This window comes from Bos grunniens, chromosome 11 (genome assembly GCF_055505025.1).
Source record: "Bos grunniens cultivar Pamir isolate PY7600 chromosome 11, Bosgru_T2T1.0, whole genome shotgun sequence".
Classification (NCBI taxonomy): Eukaryota; Metazoa; Chordata; class Mammalia; order Artiodactyla; family Bovidae; genus Bos; species Bos grunniens.
Genome location: NC_141175.1, coordinates 51,807,507 through 51,827,507, shown reverse-complemented (window position 1 = coordinate 51,827,507; position 20,001 = coordinate 51,807,507). Strand labels below are relative to the sequence as shown.

Genomic DNA, 20,001 nt, shown 5'->3' with positions numbered 1-20,001 from the left:
CTTGTTCCTAGAGTTCTTTCTGCTTTCCCACTCATAATCTTATGTATTCTTTATATATTTTCCATAATATGTGCCTGAGGGATTTATATTGGCCATTTCAAGAAAGAATCAGGGCTTCCCTGGTGGTCCAGTGGTTGGGAGTTGCCTGACAATGCAAGGAAAATGTACTGGATTTCTGCTCCAGGAAGATCCTACACACTGCAGGGCAGTTAAGCCACTGTACCACACGACTTGCGCCAGCACTCACGAACTGCAACTACTGAGCCATGTGTGCTGCAACTACTGAGGCCTGAATGGCTGGAGTCCACGCTCTGCAAACAAGAGAAGCCAGCTCAAGGAGAGGCCCATGGAGCACAATCAGAAAGTAGCCCTCATTCTTCACAACTAGAGAAAGCCGTTGCACAACAGCAAAGACCCAGCACAACCAAAAATAAATAAATAAATGGCATCTTTGACAAAACAAGAATCAAATTTTGAATAAATTTAACCCTTTGAACTCACTATTTTAGTGATTCCAGTGTTTATGGTTATTAAATTCTGATTTCCTAGTTTCTTTTGATGTTCTTTTTCTAATTTGTTGAATACTTAGTTTATTTCTGGTTTTTCTTTAGTAAAAAAGGCTTTTAAAGCTAAAATTTTGTACTAAGCACAGTTTTAGTGGGTATGTATATTTTGTTAAGAAGAGATCATCTTTTTCATTAAGTCAAATATAGTTTATAATTTCCCTTTGCTTTTAAGAGTTATCTAAGAGTGTGTCCTAATTTCCTAATAAATTTGCCAAATATAGTTTTTCCATTTCCTAATAAAGCTTAGTATCACAGAACATGGCCTATTAAAGATTTTTACTCTCTTGAATTTATAAAAGTTCAGGCATCTTTTTCAAGGTCTAAAATGAATCTTTTCTCACACGAAATTGCATGATTTCCATAATGTAAAATTTTTCCAAAAAGAATCTTGCCATTTCAACATTGTAAGTTAAACATGCACCTCATATACATTATGATAGAAATGAGGAAAAGTTTTGTTTACTACTTTAAGTAGTTACAGATGGTAAATTCCTGACATCACTTTCCTTACAACAGTGAATGAATTTTATTGAGAATTCCTAACCTTCTGGTGTTTATTTCAACTCTATCCAGCTTTATATAAACTGCAGGATGGCTACAGACATATAGAGTCACTGGATATTTCAATGAATTTTATTCCATTCATTAAACTGTAATATGTGTTTGGTTCATATGGGGTTTTGTTTAGGTTAGTTTCCTCTCTCATTTCCACCTTTTGCTTTAAATGTTGAACATGGAGTTTATATCTAATATTATCTTCAGATTAGATCAGATCAGATCAGTCTCTCAGTCATGTCTGACTCTTTGCGACCCCATGAATCACAGCACTCCAGGCCTCCCTGTCCATCACCAACTGCTGGAGTTCACTCAGATTCACGTCCATCGAGTCGGTGATGCCATCCAGCCATCTCATCCTCTGTCGTCCCCTTCTCCTCTTGCCCCCAATCCCTTCCAGCATCAGAGTCTTTTCCAATGAGTCAACTCTTCGCATGAGGTGGTCAAACTACTGGAGTTTCAGCTTTAGCATCATTCCTTCCAAAGAAATCCCAGGGCTGATCTCCTTCAGAATGGACTGGTTGGATCTCCTTGCAGTCCAAGGGACTCTCAAGAGTCTTCTCCAACACCACAGTTCAAAAGCATCAGTTCTTCGGTGCTCATCCTTCTTCACAGTCCAACTCTCACATCCATACATGACCACAGGAAAAACCATAGCCTTGACTAGACGAACCTTTGTTGGCAAAGTAATGTCTCTGCTTTTGAATATGCTATCTAGGGTGGTCATAACTTTCCTTCCAAGGAGCAAGCGTCTTTTTATTTCATGGCTGCAGTCACCATCTGCAGTGATTTTGGAGCCCAGAAAAATGAAGTCTGACACTGTTTCCACTGTTTCCCCATCTATTTCCCATGAAGTGGTGGGACCGGATGCCATGATCTTCGTTTTCTGAATGTTGAGCTTTAAGCCAACTTTTTCACTCTCCACTTTCACTTTCATCAAGAGGCTTTTGAGTTCTTCTTCACTTTCTGCCATAAGAGTGGTGTCACCTGCATATCTGAGGTTATTGATATTTCTCCCGGCAATCTTGATTCCAGCTTGTGCTTCTTCCAGTCCAGCGTTTCTCATGATGTACTCTGCATATAAGTTAAATAAGCAGGGTGACAATATACAGCCTTGACATACTCCTTTTCCTATTTGGAACCAGTCTGTTGTTCCATGTCCAGTTCTAACTGTTGCTTCCTGACCTGCATACAAATTTCTCAAGAGGCAGATCAGGTGGTCTGGTATTTTCATCTCTTTCAGAATTTTCCACAGTTTACTGTGATCCACACAGTCAAAGGCTTTGGCATAGTCAATAAAGCAGAAATAGATGTTTTTCTGGAACTCTCTTGTTTTTTCCATGATCCAGCGGATGTTGCCAATTTGATCTCTGGTTCCTCTTCCTTTTCTAATATTATCTTATCTGTCCTAAATTATTCATATGTCTTCAAAGGATCAACAATCATATTAATCTTACCCTTAAGATTTCATTCCAGGGGTGGGAATGGTGAGTCTTGATAAGACAAGCATATTATCACGAAACAATATTTACAAAAGCCTATCTTAAAAGTCACATTTTTGAGAGAATCATTTTTTTATTTTTTTTAAATCACTGTAGGAACACTAGTAAGAAAGGCAAGCCATTTAGATATTAGGAGACACTGGAAGGGTGTTAAGAATAGTTACAGTACTAAGTCACCGTGTGAAATTCAACAAGACTTTGTAAGTATTTTCCTGTATTAAGTGAAAAAATATGAATTAGACTATTAACTGTCTTTATTTTCAACAAGTATTTTTTAATGTATTGCCTTTATTAATAGAAGAATTTGAAATGACTGGATTGAAAGATACATGGAAAAGGCTGTAATGTTTAAATGTAATCTTAGATATTTTGGTCTTTATATAAATCAAGAGCAAATATGTAAAGATACGAAACTTTTAAGAAATGAGACAGTTTATGTGTAATATTGTGCTTGCCCATGCTAGATTCACTCATATCCTTCTCACTGACATACAGTATTGGTTTACGACCAGTATGAACCTGAAATACAACCATCAAGAAAAGAAAAATGGAGACTACATTTAATTAACACAGGGCACTATGTTCTAATTATTGCTTCATTTCATCTGCATGATAAGGATTAAATATATTGGCATGAATCTGAAGTGAAAATTCCAACACTAGAAAAAGGTAATCTGTGTTAGCCGACAGAACTACATTTCCGAGCAGACCAACCACAAAGAACCTCCCAAATCAGGCTTTTTCAAGCTATCTATGATGAAAGGTCAAATATATGTTATTCTAAAAGTGCATAAACCAAAGATTTTTAAAAATACAAGACAATGAATAACCCCAGAAATTTAAAGATAAAAAGCTCAAATTTTATGATTAGCTTCAACATGCATAAAATTACTCTATAAAACTACCATAAATTTTTCAAAGCACTTACTTTGAATTTCTGTGCTTATTGCTGTCCAATAACAAATAATTCATGGATCAGTCTTAGTCCACAAACCACAACTGCAGCAGCCAACATACTCTCAAATCTAAGAGTCTATCAGTATTAGGTGTTTCTTGAATAAATTTGTATAGCACTGATAAGAATCATGACCACATTAAAAAAGGGCATAAATCTAATGAAATGTTTCAACAATTACAAACATGTCTACTTCCTAATCCTTAGAACCTGTGAATGTACTACCTTAAATGGCAAAAGGGACTCTGCAGAGGATCTCAAGATCCAGAGATTATTTTAGAATATCTGGGTGACCCCAATATTATCACAGGAGTTGTTATAAGAGGGAGCTTCCCTGATAGCTCAGATGGTAAAGAATCTGCTTGGAATTCAGGAAGAAGGAGGGTTAAAGTCAGAGGTCAAGATATGATGGTAGAAGCTGAAGTCAGAGGAAAGATTTAAAGGTGCTAAACTGTTGGCTTTAATGATGGAGGAAAACACCACAACCAAGGGCACAGGTGCACTCCTGATGCTAAAAATAGGAATGAACTTCCTCCTTAAGGAACACATCCCTACCAACATCTTGCATTTAGGACCTTTGACCCCTAGAATTGTATGATAATAGATGGGTGTTGTTTAAACTACTAAGATTGTGGTAATTTGTCATAGTGGCAACTGGAAGCATATAGGCATACAGACCTTGGTTCTGGGAAGTAGGGTGTTGCTATAACAACTACCTGAAAATGTGGAAATGGCTTTGAAATTGATGGTAGGCAGAGGCTGGGAACATTTTGAGGAGCATGATAGAAAAAGCCTAGATTACCTTGAACAGAGAGTAAAATATGGATATTAAAAGCCCTTCTGGTGAGGACTCAGAAGGAAGTGAACAGCACGGTAGAGTAAGCTTTTATCATTTTAGAAATTATTGAAATCATTATAAATGGACAGTTAAAGGAGGGCTCAGAAGGAAATGAAAAACATGTTATTGGAAAATGGAGAAAAAACAATATTTGTTATAGAGTAGAAGAAAGCTTAGCAGAATTGCTTCCTATAATTATATAGAAATCAGAATTATAAGTGATGACCTTGAATATTTAGCTGAGAAGATTTCCAAGCAAAGTATTGAAGGAGTGGCCTAGTTTCTTCTTCCTGCTTATAGCGAAATGTGAGAGGAGTTGGTCATGGACAGGGAGGCCTGGCGTGCTGCAATTCATGGGGTCGCAAAGAGTCAGACAGGACTGAGCGACTGAACTAAACTGAACTGAAGAGGAAAGAAACATACTGAGTCAAGAATTATTGGTACTTCCCTGGTGGTCCAGTGGTTAAGACTCCATGCCTCTACTTCAGGGGGCATGGGTTCAATCCCTAGTTAGTGAATGTAAGATCCTGCCTCATGCCACAAGATGCAGCCAGAAAAAAAATTTTTTTTTGTTAAGAATATTAAGTTGAAAGGAACCAAGACAGAATGATTCAGAAACTTCTCGGCCTAGGCAGATTGCAAGAGGTGTTAAAATTAGAAGTCTCAGTTTCAGGAAAAAGTGGCTCTTAAGAAAAAGTCAACTTTGTGTCTAGATAACCTTCGGTTAGTGCTTTGGAAAGATTAAAACCTTGATACGTTCATTCACACAAGGAGCTCTTGGAAAGATTAGACATGGGATTCATGGATTCCCTCAGTGATTTCAGCAGAAGACAAACTGGAGATGAGGTTATCCATGAAAGATCTACAAAGTATCCTGTTTTCTAATAGAGAAAATCTCAGATATATACAAGAGAGAACCACAGGTTTCTCAAGAATGTTACATCAGTTGAAATACTGACAATCTGAACTGAAAAAAAGAGATGAATTTCAAAAAAGCTGTTGCACTTTCAAGTTACACAGGCAGGAAATATTCAACTGAAAATACATGCTATCTTTCATGAAAAAAAAATAATGATTTTTAAAAAACCAGGCCCAGAGGGCAGAGCCTTGAGCCACAGAGGATTATCACCAAGCTGTGAAATCTGAGTTTGCCTAGTTGGAATTCTAAACTTCTTGAGACTGGTAACCATTTTTTTTCTTCCACATTGTCTCTTTTTAAATGCAAATGTCTGCACCTGTTATCTTATGCTTGTCCCACAATGCATTTTGAAGGTGTATGATTTATTTTCTAATTTCACTGGTACATAGATGAGAGAAATTTTGCTTGAAAAATGAATATAACTAGAACCTTGATGATAAGCATGAGAATGCTCAATTACATCTAACTCTTTGCAACCCAGTGGACTGTAGCCCGCCAGGCTCCTCTGTCCATGGAATTTTACAGGTACAAATACTGAAGTGGGTCGCCATTTCCTACTCCAGGGGATCTTTCCCACTCAGGGATTGAAACCATGTCTCTTGTGTTTCCTGTACTAACAGGTAGATTCTTTACTATTTCACCACCGGGGAAGTCCCTATCTAAACCTTACTCATACCTAATTTAGAAGATTTAGATGATGAGATTTGGAAATTTTTAGCTGATGAATTTTAGATGAGATTTTGTCCATATTCTAACTCCTTGAAAGTCTGAATATACTACCTAAAAATGGCAAGAGAGACTTTTCAGATGTGATTTGCTCAAAGATCTTGAGATGAGGACATTATTCTAGAGTATCTGTGTGGGCCCAATGTAATCATAAGGGTCCTTATAAGAGTGAGACAGGATTAGATATGAGGATATGAGCAGAGGTCAGTCAGAGAGAGATTTGAAGATGCCGTACTGCTGGCTTTGAATATGGAGGAAGGGTCCAAAGAAGGGAATGGCCTCTAGAACAGGGAAAAGGCAAAGAAACAGATTTTCTACTTGAGCCTCCAGAAGGAATGCTTCTTTACCAATATCCTAACATTAGGATCTCTGACTTCTAGAACCATAAGATAATAAACTTGGGATGCTTTACACCACCAAGTTTACAGTAATTTGCTATAGAAGCTACAGAAAACCAATATAAGTGATCTCTACCCAATATAAATGGTCTCTACTTAATTTGTCATGGCATTTCTCTACAAATATACCCATAAAATCTTGAATTTTAACTTTCTGAAATTCTTTCTGAAATACAGCAAATAATATGCTTCACAAGACACACAAAAAATTAATTTTTTAAAATTTAAAAATCCAGAAGATGTTTTTCTGTTCACGGTCCTCATGTGGAATTTAAACATGATGAATTTTCCCTTTTAAACTAAAGACAAAGTAATTCAATAAATATACTTCGCTCTTAAATAGTCAATAGAGTTCTTGCTAACTGCATTAGCATCTGAAAGCAAGCTAGGCATGATTTATTTAGACTTTGAAGCCATTACTGCAAATGAGGGCCCCTTCATCAAAGCCCCTTCTTTAATTATCTCATCAACTTAATTTCAAAAATCACATGAAAACTTTTGTAAAAAGCACTCCAAATCTTATTGAGAAGAAAAGAAAAAAACTGTCCACAGTTGGGGCAGGAATACATATTAAGTAATTAGCAATGTGGCATGATTCATTCATGGTTAAGGACTTTCACGTTCTTCAGAAAGTCATGATATAATCAAAATAGAAATATACACAGGTAACAGTATTTCAGAGCATGTCTTACCTGTGTAACGAGCGGTTCCAAAAGCCTCTCCACTGTTAGGGTCCGGATTTCCAAACTTTTGGGGTCCCATTTTAAAATGATCGGTGAAGTTGCCGAAGTCATGCTCCCTACAGAAACACACATTATCCATTAGAAATAATGATGACAGAAATAATGTGAGCTTAGGGGTTCAAAATGAGTAAGTCACCAAAACTTAGAACATACTTGAAGATTACCTGTCTGGTTCAACCTCATCAAGTTAGAGCTAGGGAAATCAGAAAATAGAACTATGTGAAGTGGTGATGTCAGGATCAGATTGAAATGGGTATTTCTTAAGGGTACCTGTATACATTAGACAAACTTTTGGGGCCCAAATGACACTGAAATATGTCACTCACTCAGTGTTTAGTACACATATCCACCTGCTATATACTGGGAAGGGGATTCCTCAGAACCCACCTGCCAATGCAGGAGACTTAGGAGATGCGGGTTTGATCCCTGGATTGGGAAGATTCCCTGGAGGAGGGCACGAAACACTCTCTAGTATCCTTAGCTGGAGAAACCCACAGACAGAAGAGCCTGGCAGGCTACCGTCCGTGGTCGCAAAGAGTTAGACACAACTGAAGCGACTTGGCACACACACACACACATTTGCTGGGAAAGCCTTGGTCACTGCCCTCCAGTACCTGTGGTTTCAAATAGCAGAGGTTGGCCATAGTTATGCCTCAATGTGGCCTGTGCTGTGATCAAGGAATACAGAGAAAGCCACAGAAGAACTGAAGAAAGGACATCAAAGTCAGTCACCAAAGGAGATCAGCAAAGACTTTAAAGAAGTACAATAAACTCATCATGACAATCAGATGAAAGACCCCAGGTCCTAACAAAAGGCTTCTTTGTTTTTGTCACACCATAACTGACCACTGAGGATATTATGCTTCCTGGAAAAGCTGAGTTTTATTCTCTTAAATAGGAGAGATATTACAAAATGAGTCGCAATGATTATGAAAATTAGCTTGCTGCTATTTACATACGCTCTGATTACTCACTGCATTTACATTCTTATCCCATAAAATGAGTGTCTGATAAGGTTATTTATTTCATTCTACAACAATCCCTTTCTACCTAAGAACCACGGGTGTGCACGTAGCAACCTTGCACATATCGAGCACACGATATCATCCCAGCCTCAAAAGAGTAAATCAGACATTCTGTTAGGGGTGTGCTTCTCACTGAGAAGTTGACTGTTCTCTGATGAATATATTTTGACAACTAACCACTGGACAAGCAACCTTAGACTGTGCAAGGTGAATCTGAATCATTTGCTTTAATATCATCATAAATCAAACTGTTCACAGCTGTTCTCTTTTGAATCAATGTCCCCGCTCCATTCCACTCTTATAGATCAATGTAGATGATTATTTCTATTAGAATTAACACTACAAAAAAGGTCTATCGCAAGAGGCACATGTCTCTTTACTGCCCTGCTACAGCTAGTCCTTTTGCAAACAGACCTAACAAATTTGCTTCAAGAAAAAAAAAAAAAAAAAGGCGAAGATGCAGTATGCTGGTATTTTACCTCTCTCCAAATGCCATGTTTTAAATAAACTAAGCATAGCAATCCAACCATATAGACCAATTTAGACTTGGGTTCCTTCACAACAACAATAGTTGGCAAGGATATGTTGCCTGTCCTCCAAAAACCAAAAAAACTTTACACATTTCCCATTCACACTACCAACTGCTACATAGCAGCTCTAACATGCCCAGAATTCTGCTGTTAGGCAGCACACCTTCCTGTGTTGTGAAAGGATGAAAATGCCAGATTCTTTCTACCCACACAGGATACCTTCATCCTTGTCGAAGCCAGTCCTATCTAAGTAACCCAGCTCTTTGTTGTTGTTGTTGTTCCGTCGTTAAGTCACGTTCGACTCTTGTGACCTCATGAACTGTAGCATGCCAGGTTCCCTGTCCTTCACAATCTCTCAGAGTTTGCTCAAATTTATGTCCGCTGAGTCGGTGATGCTATCCAACCACTCCTCCTCTGTCATCCCCTTCTCTTCCTACCCTCAATCTTTCCCAGCATCTCTTAGGACACAATGATTTCCAGTCCCCAAGAAGTTCCCTGTAAACTTCTTCCCAGCTCTGATGGAATAATAAGTGGCCTCAGTAACGATGATGCACGACAAGGTCCTACAGGAAAGACAGCTGGCTAACTAGTAGTGGCATAGTGAAGTCATTTGAACACAGTAGTGAAAGGTAGTAAGAGACTATGCAGAGAATCACCACTATTACACAAGCATGCTTGTGCATATAAGCTGGTGGAACAGGAAGGCACACAACATCTTTATGCGTGTTCTGATGTATTACTAAAGAGATGTACAAAAAATACTGATGCAAGAAATAAAAATGCTGGGACACTTACATTAGAGACACTAGTATGCATCAAGCAAAAATGGGAGATTCTTAAAAAAGACTTCAAGGCAACTGTGAACCAAGAAGCAGAATTAGAGCAAAGCCTTGGATCCTGAAGGTTGGAAGACTTATAAATCTAAAACTGAAAGGACAAGAGTCACCAAGCAAATCATTGGACTCAATTTATTCCTTTGGGGATCAATGTTTTAGTCAGTTCTTTTGACACAGGCAAAATTCAAGAGCAAAAGGCAAGGAAAGGTTATGTGGTATTAATTTGTTGAAGGGGAAAACCTAGTCATAGAAACGTGTTCCTCTGTGTGGAATAAGCAATTGACTCCAAATAAGAAAGCAAGGGAACAAATGAAGTGTGCAGTCATACACCAGCCTCTCACATTCCAAAGGAGCATGTCTCAAAACCATACTAGGCATCCACACATTTAATGCAGACTGCTGTGCCCACAAAAGAGATTCTATGTAAAGAAAATATATATTTTTCAATAATTTAAATTCAAAGAAAAACGACATATTATAGTTGCTTTTGGTAGGAAACTTAGAATATCGACTGGACACAAAGAGCAACAAAAAGGGGTTGTAAAAAAGAAAAGACAATAGCGTTGTCCTTGTCCACGTACCACAATTTTACAAGCCCGTGAACAAGCTCTTCGCAATTTATTTAATCTCTGAGAAGATATTCCTGAAAAGTGTCAAACTGCTTATACATAAAAGGTGATAAAACAACCTACACAGTAATAACTTAGATAACTTCAGACTTTCTCCATGGGGGTAAGGAAGAAGCATGTGTCAAGGTGTTAGCAGCCATTCATCACTCACAATTACAACAATAAAAAACACGACAAAAAAGACTAACAGAACAAGCCCCACTATGAGCAGCCAAAGGTCAAGTACTTTGTTAATTAGACATTTTCCTGATAAACAGAAAATCTTTTGAGGTGCCTGTGCCAAGGAGTGCCTTCAAATGACATACATGTTACTCTAATGCATAATTCACTAAATAAATTCCCCTTTCCAGATTTTCCTCAAAAAATGTCTTTGAGCCCTCTACCTATACTTTCTGAGTTCTCACCATTCCTTCTATTGTTCTTTTGTAAAACAATGGTCCAGGACAACTGACAGTTACTCAGGAGGCCACCCAGACTTGCCTTCCCTCCACAGGACTCCAGCTTCAGGTTCCTTTCATGGATTTTTCTCTTTACCGATACTGAGTGAGCACTACTGCCTACAAACTCTATGAGGCTTCTTTTAGAAGACAAGTTAGCTTTGGTTAACAAGTAAAGTCATGGGAAGTTAATGACTAATACTGTGTTTATTCACCTATCTCCATATGTAGGCTATTGACTCAGCTACCTCACCTAAGCTTCAGTTTCATCGTGTAAAACAAAAATGGTAACAGCCTTATATAATTCATGACATTGCATATACAAACACTCATGGGTTTACTTCTTTGCCATGTTTTTGTATGATTATCATTCTAGCCAGTTCAAGATATCCCTTAGGGTGGGGCCAAGGCAAGAAGCTTTAAAACAAAGTTTTGGTGAGAAAGAGAGATGTGAAAAAATGAGAGAATTTTGTAAGTTTCCTCAAGAATCAAGCCTGGATACAGTGAACTTCCTGTTTCTTCTCTGAGTATTAGTAATACTGGCTAGTGATCTGACATTGTTATTATTTGCCATTTACAGATAGGTAAGCTGAGGCATGAAACAGTTAAGAGAGCTACCCAAGGTCACAAATTTTGAAACTGAACTGCCTGGCTTCAGGCTCTGTGCTCATAAGCACCATGAAGCATTGTTTCACTTCTTATAAAGAGGAATTCCTAGGCTTAGGTCCATGCCAGCATCACCACAGTGCTTCTGAACCATGGAAGAGAGACAGAGACATAGTCAAGAATGGAGCTAACCACTTCTGGAGAATAAGGAGCTAAATCCAGGAGCTAACCACTTCAGGGGAATGAGAGAGAGAGGAGATACAGAGGGACACAGAGGAATGGCAGATGAGGTGAGGGGGACACACAGGACAGGTGCCCTGATGCACATGTGGAACGCGTGGGGAATGTGCTTCACTTCCTGGTGAGGCAGAACAGTTTCCTTTAGCCACCTTGATCTCTGGGGCAAGAACGGGATGCTGATGGTGAGGCTGGGCCACCTAGGGAGCAACATGGCACCCAGGAAAGTCAAGAGAAAGACCTTATGGTGAGTTATGCCAAGTAAACAGAATTTTGGTCCCCATGACCTCAGACCCTTTGTTTTAAACTTATGATTATATTATATTTCATGGTGAAGAGGATTTTGAAGATATAATTAAGGTTATTAATAAGTGACATAAGTGAAGTCACTCAGTCGTGTCCAACTCTTTGCGACCCCATGGACTGCAGCCTGCCAGGCTCCTCCGTCCATGGAATTTTCCAGGCAAGAATACTGCAGTGGGTTGTCATTTCATTCTCCAGGGAATTAATAACTTTCTAAAGGTTATTAATAACTGGACCTTAAAATATGGACATGAGCCTAGATTATCAATGTGGCCCCAATGTATCACTGAACACTTAAAAACAACTTCCTCCTGGCTGGGGGTAGAAGAGGCAGTCATAGAGATGCAGCAGACAAAGACATCAGGTAGGGCAGAAGAGGGAGGCAGAGGGATTCAAAGTGTGAAAGGGACTCGACCCACGATTGTAGAGAGATGAAAACCATGAAAGGAAATGTGGGTAGATTCTGGAAGCTAAGAGTGTACCCTGGTTGACTTCCAACAATGAAAGAGGGACCTCAGTTTACAACCACCAGGTACTGAACAGTCAAAACCCTGAATGAGGCTGGAAGTGAATTCTTCTCTAGTGCCTTCAGTAAGGAATTCAGCGCTATCAACATCATTATTTCAGCCTTGTGAAATGCTAAAGAGAGGACCCAGACACATCTACCTGGGCTTCTGATCTTCAGAGAGTACAAGAAATCTGTGCTGTTTTTAGCTGCTAAATGTGTGGTCAATTTTTACAACAGCAATAGGAAACTATGACAGGTATTTGTGTGTGTATCATATCACCTGGAGGGCATGTTCATACACAAAGCAATACAGAAAGTTTCTGATTCATTAGGTCTATGGTGGGTCTGAGAAACTGCTTTTTTTTTTTTTTTTTTTTTTCTTGCACTTGGAACCAGTGCCCAGATGATTTTACTGGTCCAGGAATTGGCACTTGGAAAACCACTATTGTGATCACAGTCCATGGCCATGCGTGCCAGGAGGGAAGCGGTGATCAGGAAGATGTGGGGTATCTCTGTGGAGATCCTAGGACCAGTAATAATAACACTGCTGTTACTACAAGTATCACTGCGATCATTATATCAATACTTTCTGGATGGTATTTATGCTTTTCCAATGCCTTGAAGTGATTCTCAATGGGAAAATGAAATGGCATACCGAAATCATTTCAGTTTTTTTAAACCACATGTACACCAACCTCCAACATCCCCAAAAGTTCTCAGAGTTTCCCCAGAAGATGCCTTTTCTAATTAGTATCCCTGCCACCGGGGAAGGCAATGGCACCCCACTCCAGTACTCTTGCCTGGAAAATCCCATGGATGGAGGAGCCTGGTAGGCTGCAGTCCATGGGGTCGCTGAGGGTTGGACACGACTGAGTGACTTCACTTTCACTTTTCATGCATTGGAGAAGGAAATGGTAGTGATCCCTGTGAAGAATGTAAAGTAACAGTGGGAGAGAGCCATGCCCTTCAGTTCACCAAAATCAGAAATGAGGGTCCAGGAATAATTGCTTACTAGAGAATAATGTTTCCAAAGAATCAGTTACTAAATATTTTGATGTTATTTGAGGGCTATGAAAAAAAGTTTTAAAAAAATGCCATCTGAAATATGATAGTAATTCTCATTTTTTGTTGTATTAGTAAAGGAAGTTACCTCTAACATTCCACCCCTCTATTGTAAGAGGGAATTTTTCTAGAGCTGAGAATGTGCATATGCATTTCAGACATGAGTAGAAGTTGAGAACCAAAAGCAGAGAAGGAGGCATCTCATCTGATTCAAAAAACCTCAGAGAATAAAAGGCACGCTGATTCCTACCTGCATCAGCACCAGATCTAAACAGATAGTAACAGGTATTCAGCACTCTTCCTGGTGGTACCCTGGCTATGAAAATAACCTGGCTCCTAACTTGAACCTTTTTACCTGAAATCTCCATCAACATCCATACAGGACTGCTATGAGGATTATATGAGTTATGTGTGTAGAACATTTGGCAGAGTGGGAAGCATAGCCTAGATTCTTAGGATATGGTAGCTACCTCTGCTAATACTCCTGGTGGCAGCGGCAACATTAATAAATGGCAGCCATATTTATGGTAGGAAATAAGCTGGGAAAGCCCTGCTACTGATATTCCACCATTAATTTTGCTCAATTTTGCTCATTTCTTTTCCTGTGACTATAAGGAGGCAGTGTGTTGCCCATCACTGTCCTCGACATAATAAGCATTCAGAGTCCTTGCTCAGTGAACTGACAGGTGACCCAAGATGCAAGCTACTGCTGCAATTAGAAGATCCATCAACATTTTTAATCCAAAACTGAGGTGACATGTAATTTTCAACTGCTGTTTGCTGTTTGCAGTAGAAGAGAGTGGGGTAGTTATTTCTGATACTGTTAAAGTTTAACACAGCCCTCAAATACTACATGTGCAAGATCTCTCATAACTTTAACAAAACACTGAAAGAAATACTGTTGAACAAAAGCATCATTCTAATAATTTCAAAAGGTTGTAATAATAATACCTGTCTAAGCATAAATGCCTGTAAAGTATACCTTAATATTTTAAGCAAATATTAAATAAGTATTAAACTATTAAATTCTCTTCAGAGCCTCTTTTTTAATTCTGCCCAAATAAACAAAACATCACCAAAAGGGAATATAAGAATAAAGCTCCACAGCCTAAAGGCTGTCACGATGACAAGTGTAGACTAATAATATATTGCCTAGAGCTTGCTGATTAAAAAAGAAATATCCATGTCCATATCTCACTGAAATGAGTTTTTACACTTACAATAGCATACTCATAAAATTTAAAACTATGTGCCAACTTAATAGAAATTCACTACTCCTGATATATGCTAACAGAAAGCCAGTAATTTGAAATTCAAAATGAAAACTAGTATCTGTCAAATTCATTTCTGTGCTTTTCACTACATTCATAGTCTCATCATTTAAATTCTTTTGGGAGCATAAACAGACTCAATCTACTCCTAAAGTATGACTTGCTTTCCATTTGGATGTGAACATATGTGATATCCAGGTAGGCAGTGCTCATTGTAAATGCTGTTAGGTTTCCTAAGTCCTAACAAGGACTCGGTTTTTCTAAACAAAATATATCTGACCAAAGGTTAACTAACACTGCTCTACTATTATTCTACCTATTATTCTTCAGCAGCATTTCAATTCTGATTTAGGCAGTAGATTCCAAAAACTGAAAATAATAACTGTTACTATTTCAGATAACATATTTTGAGAAATTATCTTTATAGTCCAAAAGTAACATTAAATTATTTAATAGGAACACATTATTCAATTGGCAATTAACTTATTCTCTGTCCTTCTAACCTCCTGTAAATTAGAAATCCATACGCAATGATTATATAACGTAAATCTTCATAAGAATCTCAACATTTCATATTCAGATTACAGCAAAATAACCATAAACTGCTCCCTTTATCTTTCATTTTGATGTATAATGCAGTCCAAACTAATTTTCTGAAACATTCCTTTTGTAGAACAAAGTAACTGCTTAACTCTCTTCTCCAACAATTCCCAAGTCTTTGTAACACAGCTGTCACTCTACTTTTTGACCATGGGCTACTGGATCTTATTTCTTTAACGAGAGCCTACTGCTGAAAACAGGTCTGGAATACATTATAACACAGGGTTTATGCCATTTCCCAAAGTTCCCACCATACTGTGCTCCTTCTCACCCTCCAAAATCCAGACACCGACATCTTCATTGTAATAAACCCTAAATTGCTACTGGATTTACAGTCAGCAGCAAATGATCATACTTTTTTTTTTTTTTGTAACAGGCTCATTGCTAAGAAATTGACATTAGTTTTAAATAAGGTTATAAACTTAGACTTATAACTAGATTATAAACTCATTAAGGCACAAATCTGTATAATAGCATATTAGACCCTTCATAAATGTATGATTAAATACAAATATATAAAATATGGCCCAAATACTTATCTAATTTTTTTCCAAGTATCAACTTTTTATCTTTTCAATAGTGGAGTGCATTTCCTAGAGAGTAATCATTTTTGAAATATCTTTTGTACATATTTTTAGATATAGGCCAGTACTTCTTAGAGACCTAAAATAAGTGATATCTTGGTATGGCTTAGGGAACATAAATTTATATTTTATTTATAAGCCATTTATGTTATATTTGGGCTTGCCTGGTGGCTCAGATGGTAGAGAATCCACCTGCAATGCAGGAGACCTGGGTTAATTCCCTGGATTGGGAAGAACCCCTGGAGAATGGAATGGCTACTTACTCCAGTATTCTTGTCTGGAGAATCCCCATGGACGGAGAAGACTAGCAGGCTACAGTCCATGGGGTCACAAACAGTTGGGTATGACTGAGCAACAGACACACACACACATTAAAAAAAAAAAAAAAAACTATGTTATATTTATGTTTAATTTAAATATATACCTATGGTTTTTATGTACATATTTTTACTCAATATATTCATTTTTAATTGGAGGATGATTGCTTTAAAATGTTATGTTGGTTTCTGCCATATAACTGGATCACTAGTTTTTATTTATTATGTTTTAAATCTAGGTATCATTTTTGTTCAGGAAAAACTAACCTCAGGGCTTCCTTCAGCAAAGCAGTGAGGCCTTGGTATTTGATTGCTGAGATCCATGTGGCAAGTTTTTTGTGAAGGATTGTACAAGCTCCGCAAGTTGGCCCACAACAGCCCTTAGGAAATATTTCTTCTCCTCATTGACCCAAATTGCCTTTTTTCCCCAAGGCCCAGTGTCTTTTCCTTTCTCTGAATTCCATCAGTATTCCATCTAATCAGAATAGCTAGTGCATAATATTTAATCTGAATACAAAGTGTCGTGTGTTGTTCTCTCCTTGCTTTATATAAATTTGTCCTCTCAAATACACTCAGGGACAGGGAATTTGCTCCCTTAATAATGATTAGGATGGTACTGAACATTTAGTAAAAATGCCAAGTTCAAATCTCATAATCAAATACACACACTCACACACAAAATGATTCTAGTTAAAATACAATACTAGTGCTTTTTTGCAAAAAGGGAGATTTTCTACTCTGAACACAACAGTTCAGATACCACTTATCTGAAAAACAGAACCCAAAGTGATTTTCCTTGCTCAGAATGCCTTCCATATTCTAGCAGAAAAGGCAAATCGCATATGCTCCAATTCTCCCTTCCTTTATCCATTTATCCAACCATTCACTTAATCAGGGTAAATGTACTAACCACCCAATGTGTATCATACTTCATGCTGATTGTTAAGATGAAACTGGCTCTAATTCATCATATTTTAAAAGCAAGAACAATTCATGGAGCAAGGAGTGTTCAGAGCATGAGCTTGGACGAGAATGGACACCTGTAGGGCCAGTGTCCTTCCATTTCACCAGGGGACTTATATCGGGCAATAGGTAACCAAGAGCACCTTCAAATTTTAGATGCATTGGTCAAGCAATATAGGACAGTTTGTGCAACTGAAAAACAGGAAAAATTCAACACCCTTTTGAACTGTTGCCAGAAAAATGCTCTCCAAAAAGTGAGCAAGAGTATGAAAAAACATTCAAGTAACCTTGGGACATAGAGTGAAAAAGATAAAGTAATCAGAATATTAAGATATGATGTAAAGAAATTAATGCAGATATTTAGATAAGAGCCATTTTAAATTGTTCAGTGATTGTAAGAATACTTGTGTGTGTGTGTTAGTTGCTCAGTCGTATACGACTCTCTGCAACCCCATGGACTGTGTAGCCTGTCAGGCTCCTCTGTCCATGGAATTCTCCAGGCAAGAATACTGGAGTGAGTAGCCATTATTCCCTTCTCCAAAGGATCTTCCTGAACCAGGGATCAAACCTGGGTTTCCCACATTGCAGGCAATGTATGAGCCACCAGGAAGCTCATACCAGGAAGAATACTTAACTAATACTCAAGCATTTGATTTTTAAAGCAAGCTCAAACGTGTTAATATTTTATTTTAAAAGGCAAAGTTAAATCCACTGATGCGCTGTTAACAAGGAATTAAGTTGCAGGGATTCAGAAATGATTTAAGCCTAACACCGCTGCTTCTTTCAGTTTCCCATTTTAAAGTGTCTTATTCACCTGGCGTAACCACCAGGCACTGCTGTTCGTCTGGTGGCAGTTTAGTAAATGGAAGATAATTCACCTGCATTGCGTTATCCCTGCCTCGTTCAACTGAATTACTAGGTGTGAGAGGTCATAACACATTATAGCAATTATATTTGCTTACAAGTCTTTTGTTCTGAGGATTGATATTTTGGTATCAGTGGTACTCAGCATATCCTCCTGCTGATAAATCACCTTATCAAGCTTGTTGTTAGAAAAAGTCATATGTGAAAAGAGAAACTAATCCAGATTTCCTCCTGGTCATCTGAGGCATTTAATTTTGTCTTATGAAACAAAAAGTACCTCAGGGGCTATGCTTTTGTAAAGACAAAACTAAAAGGTGCAGTGGCATTTAGGACATGCAGATGGGCTCTGTTAAGTTTGCACACTTCATGGTAGTACTCCTTTCCATTTAGTTTATCATATTTACATTTCACAGCAACTAAGACTTCACCGGGAGAAGGCAATGGCACCCCACTCCAGTACTCTTGCCTGGAAAATCCCATGGACAGCGAAGTCTGGTACGCTGCAGTCCATGGGGTCGATAAGAGTCGGACACAACTGAGCGACTTCCCTTTCACTTTCACTTCCACGCATTGGAGAAGGAAATGGCAACCCACTCCAGTATTCTTGCCTGGAGAATCCCAGGGACGGGGGAGCCTGGTGGGCTTCCATCTATGGGGTCGCACAGAGTCGGACACGACTGAAGCGACTTAGCAGCAGCAGCAGCAGCAAGACTTCACCGAACATTCCTGGTCACTGGCCAAAGTTTATTATCATTATTAACAGTTTCATGTTTCTGTCAGGAAGTCCTGCTATGTAGCAGTGAAAGTGAGACCCTGAACCCTGAGAGGGACAAGATATGTATGAGAAAGTAACATACAGGACACTAACGTGTGGTAACACATATATTATTGGCTGTGCTATCTTCTACTTGCCTTAAGATCAACATGATGATATCCCAGTTTTACAAGAGAAGAGAACTAAAGCACAAGTATATTATTTTTTCCAAAGTTAACGAAACTCAATCAAGATTTATTTTAAATTTGTTTCCCGCACCATATAATGCAACTTCCCTAGGTTAAATACTATACTTCACAGGGGCCAGACAAGCTAACAAAGTACACACAGAAACATGTGGATAATAAATACTTAATAGGTTATTTGAGGTAACTAAACCATTTGGGGATCATTCCCAAGCTTCCATTTGTTCAGAGAAGACTAGACTTTCCTAACATACATCTCTTGGGGTCCTTCTCAGGATGTAAGCGTACAGATCATCTCATCCAATATTGCGGTTTCCTGTCTCATGCAAGTTCGGAAAGACTTCCTCAAATATCTCATCACACATGGGTAACAACAACCATCTTCATTCTGGTGACAAGAATCATGCCAGGTGACCCACTGGCAAACTTATGAAAATATTTTCCCACCCTCACCTTCCTCCCAGTTTCCTTCTTGGAAGATAGGGTTTGGTCTCTCTTTCCTACTCCTTCCTTCCCTGACTCCTAAGGCCTCAACTCTATCAGTCACAATCTCTACTTTTTTATCTTTTTTTTTTTTAATTTTATTTTATTTTTAAATTTACATAATTGTATTAGTTTTGCCAAATATCAAAATGAATCCGCCACAGGTATACATGTGTTTCTCATCCCTCTTAGTTGGCTCCTTCTAGTCAGTCATATCCAACTCTTTGTGGCCCCATGGACTGTAGCCTACCACACTCCTCCAACCATGGGATTTCCAGGCAAGAGTACTAAAATGGGTTACCATTTCCTTCTCCAGAGGATCTTCCCAACCCAAGGATTGAACCTGGGGTCTCCTGCATTGTGGGCAGATGCTTTACTGTCTGAGCCACCAGAGAAGTCCAGTCAGTGAGAAGTCTTGTCCAAGTAAAAATTGAAAATATAAAAGAAAAAAAAAAATCCCTCTCCATCCTACTCCTTTCTTGACATCTTCTACTTCCCTTTCCCTTCACAACCTGGTTTCTTGAGAGAGCTGTCTGTAATGTTTGTTCCGTTTCCTCACTGCCCACCCATTCCCCAGCCCACAC

The 20,001-nt window shown here is 38.4% G+C and overlaps 1 protein-coding gene across 5 annotated transcripts in view; it reads right to left on the bottom strand.

Moving 5' to 3' along the window:
• Positions 1-20,001, bottom strand: part of CTNNA2 (catenin alpha 2) — a 1,366,346-nt gene that overhangs the window by 1,184,629 nt on the left and 161,716 nt on the right. For all 5 annotated transcript variants that reach the window (XM_086323685.1, XM_086323687.1, XM_086323688.1 and 2 more), the window contains exon 2: positions 7,152-7,258. In XM_086323685.1, coding sequence (XP_086179811.1) covers positions 7,152-7,253 — 102 coding nt within the window. In that variant the 5' untranslated portion in view covers positions 7,254-7,258. The remainder of the gene's footprint in view (positions 1-7,151; positions 7,259-20,001) is intronic.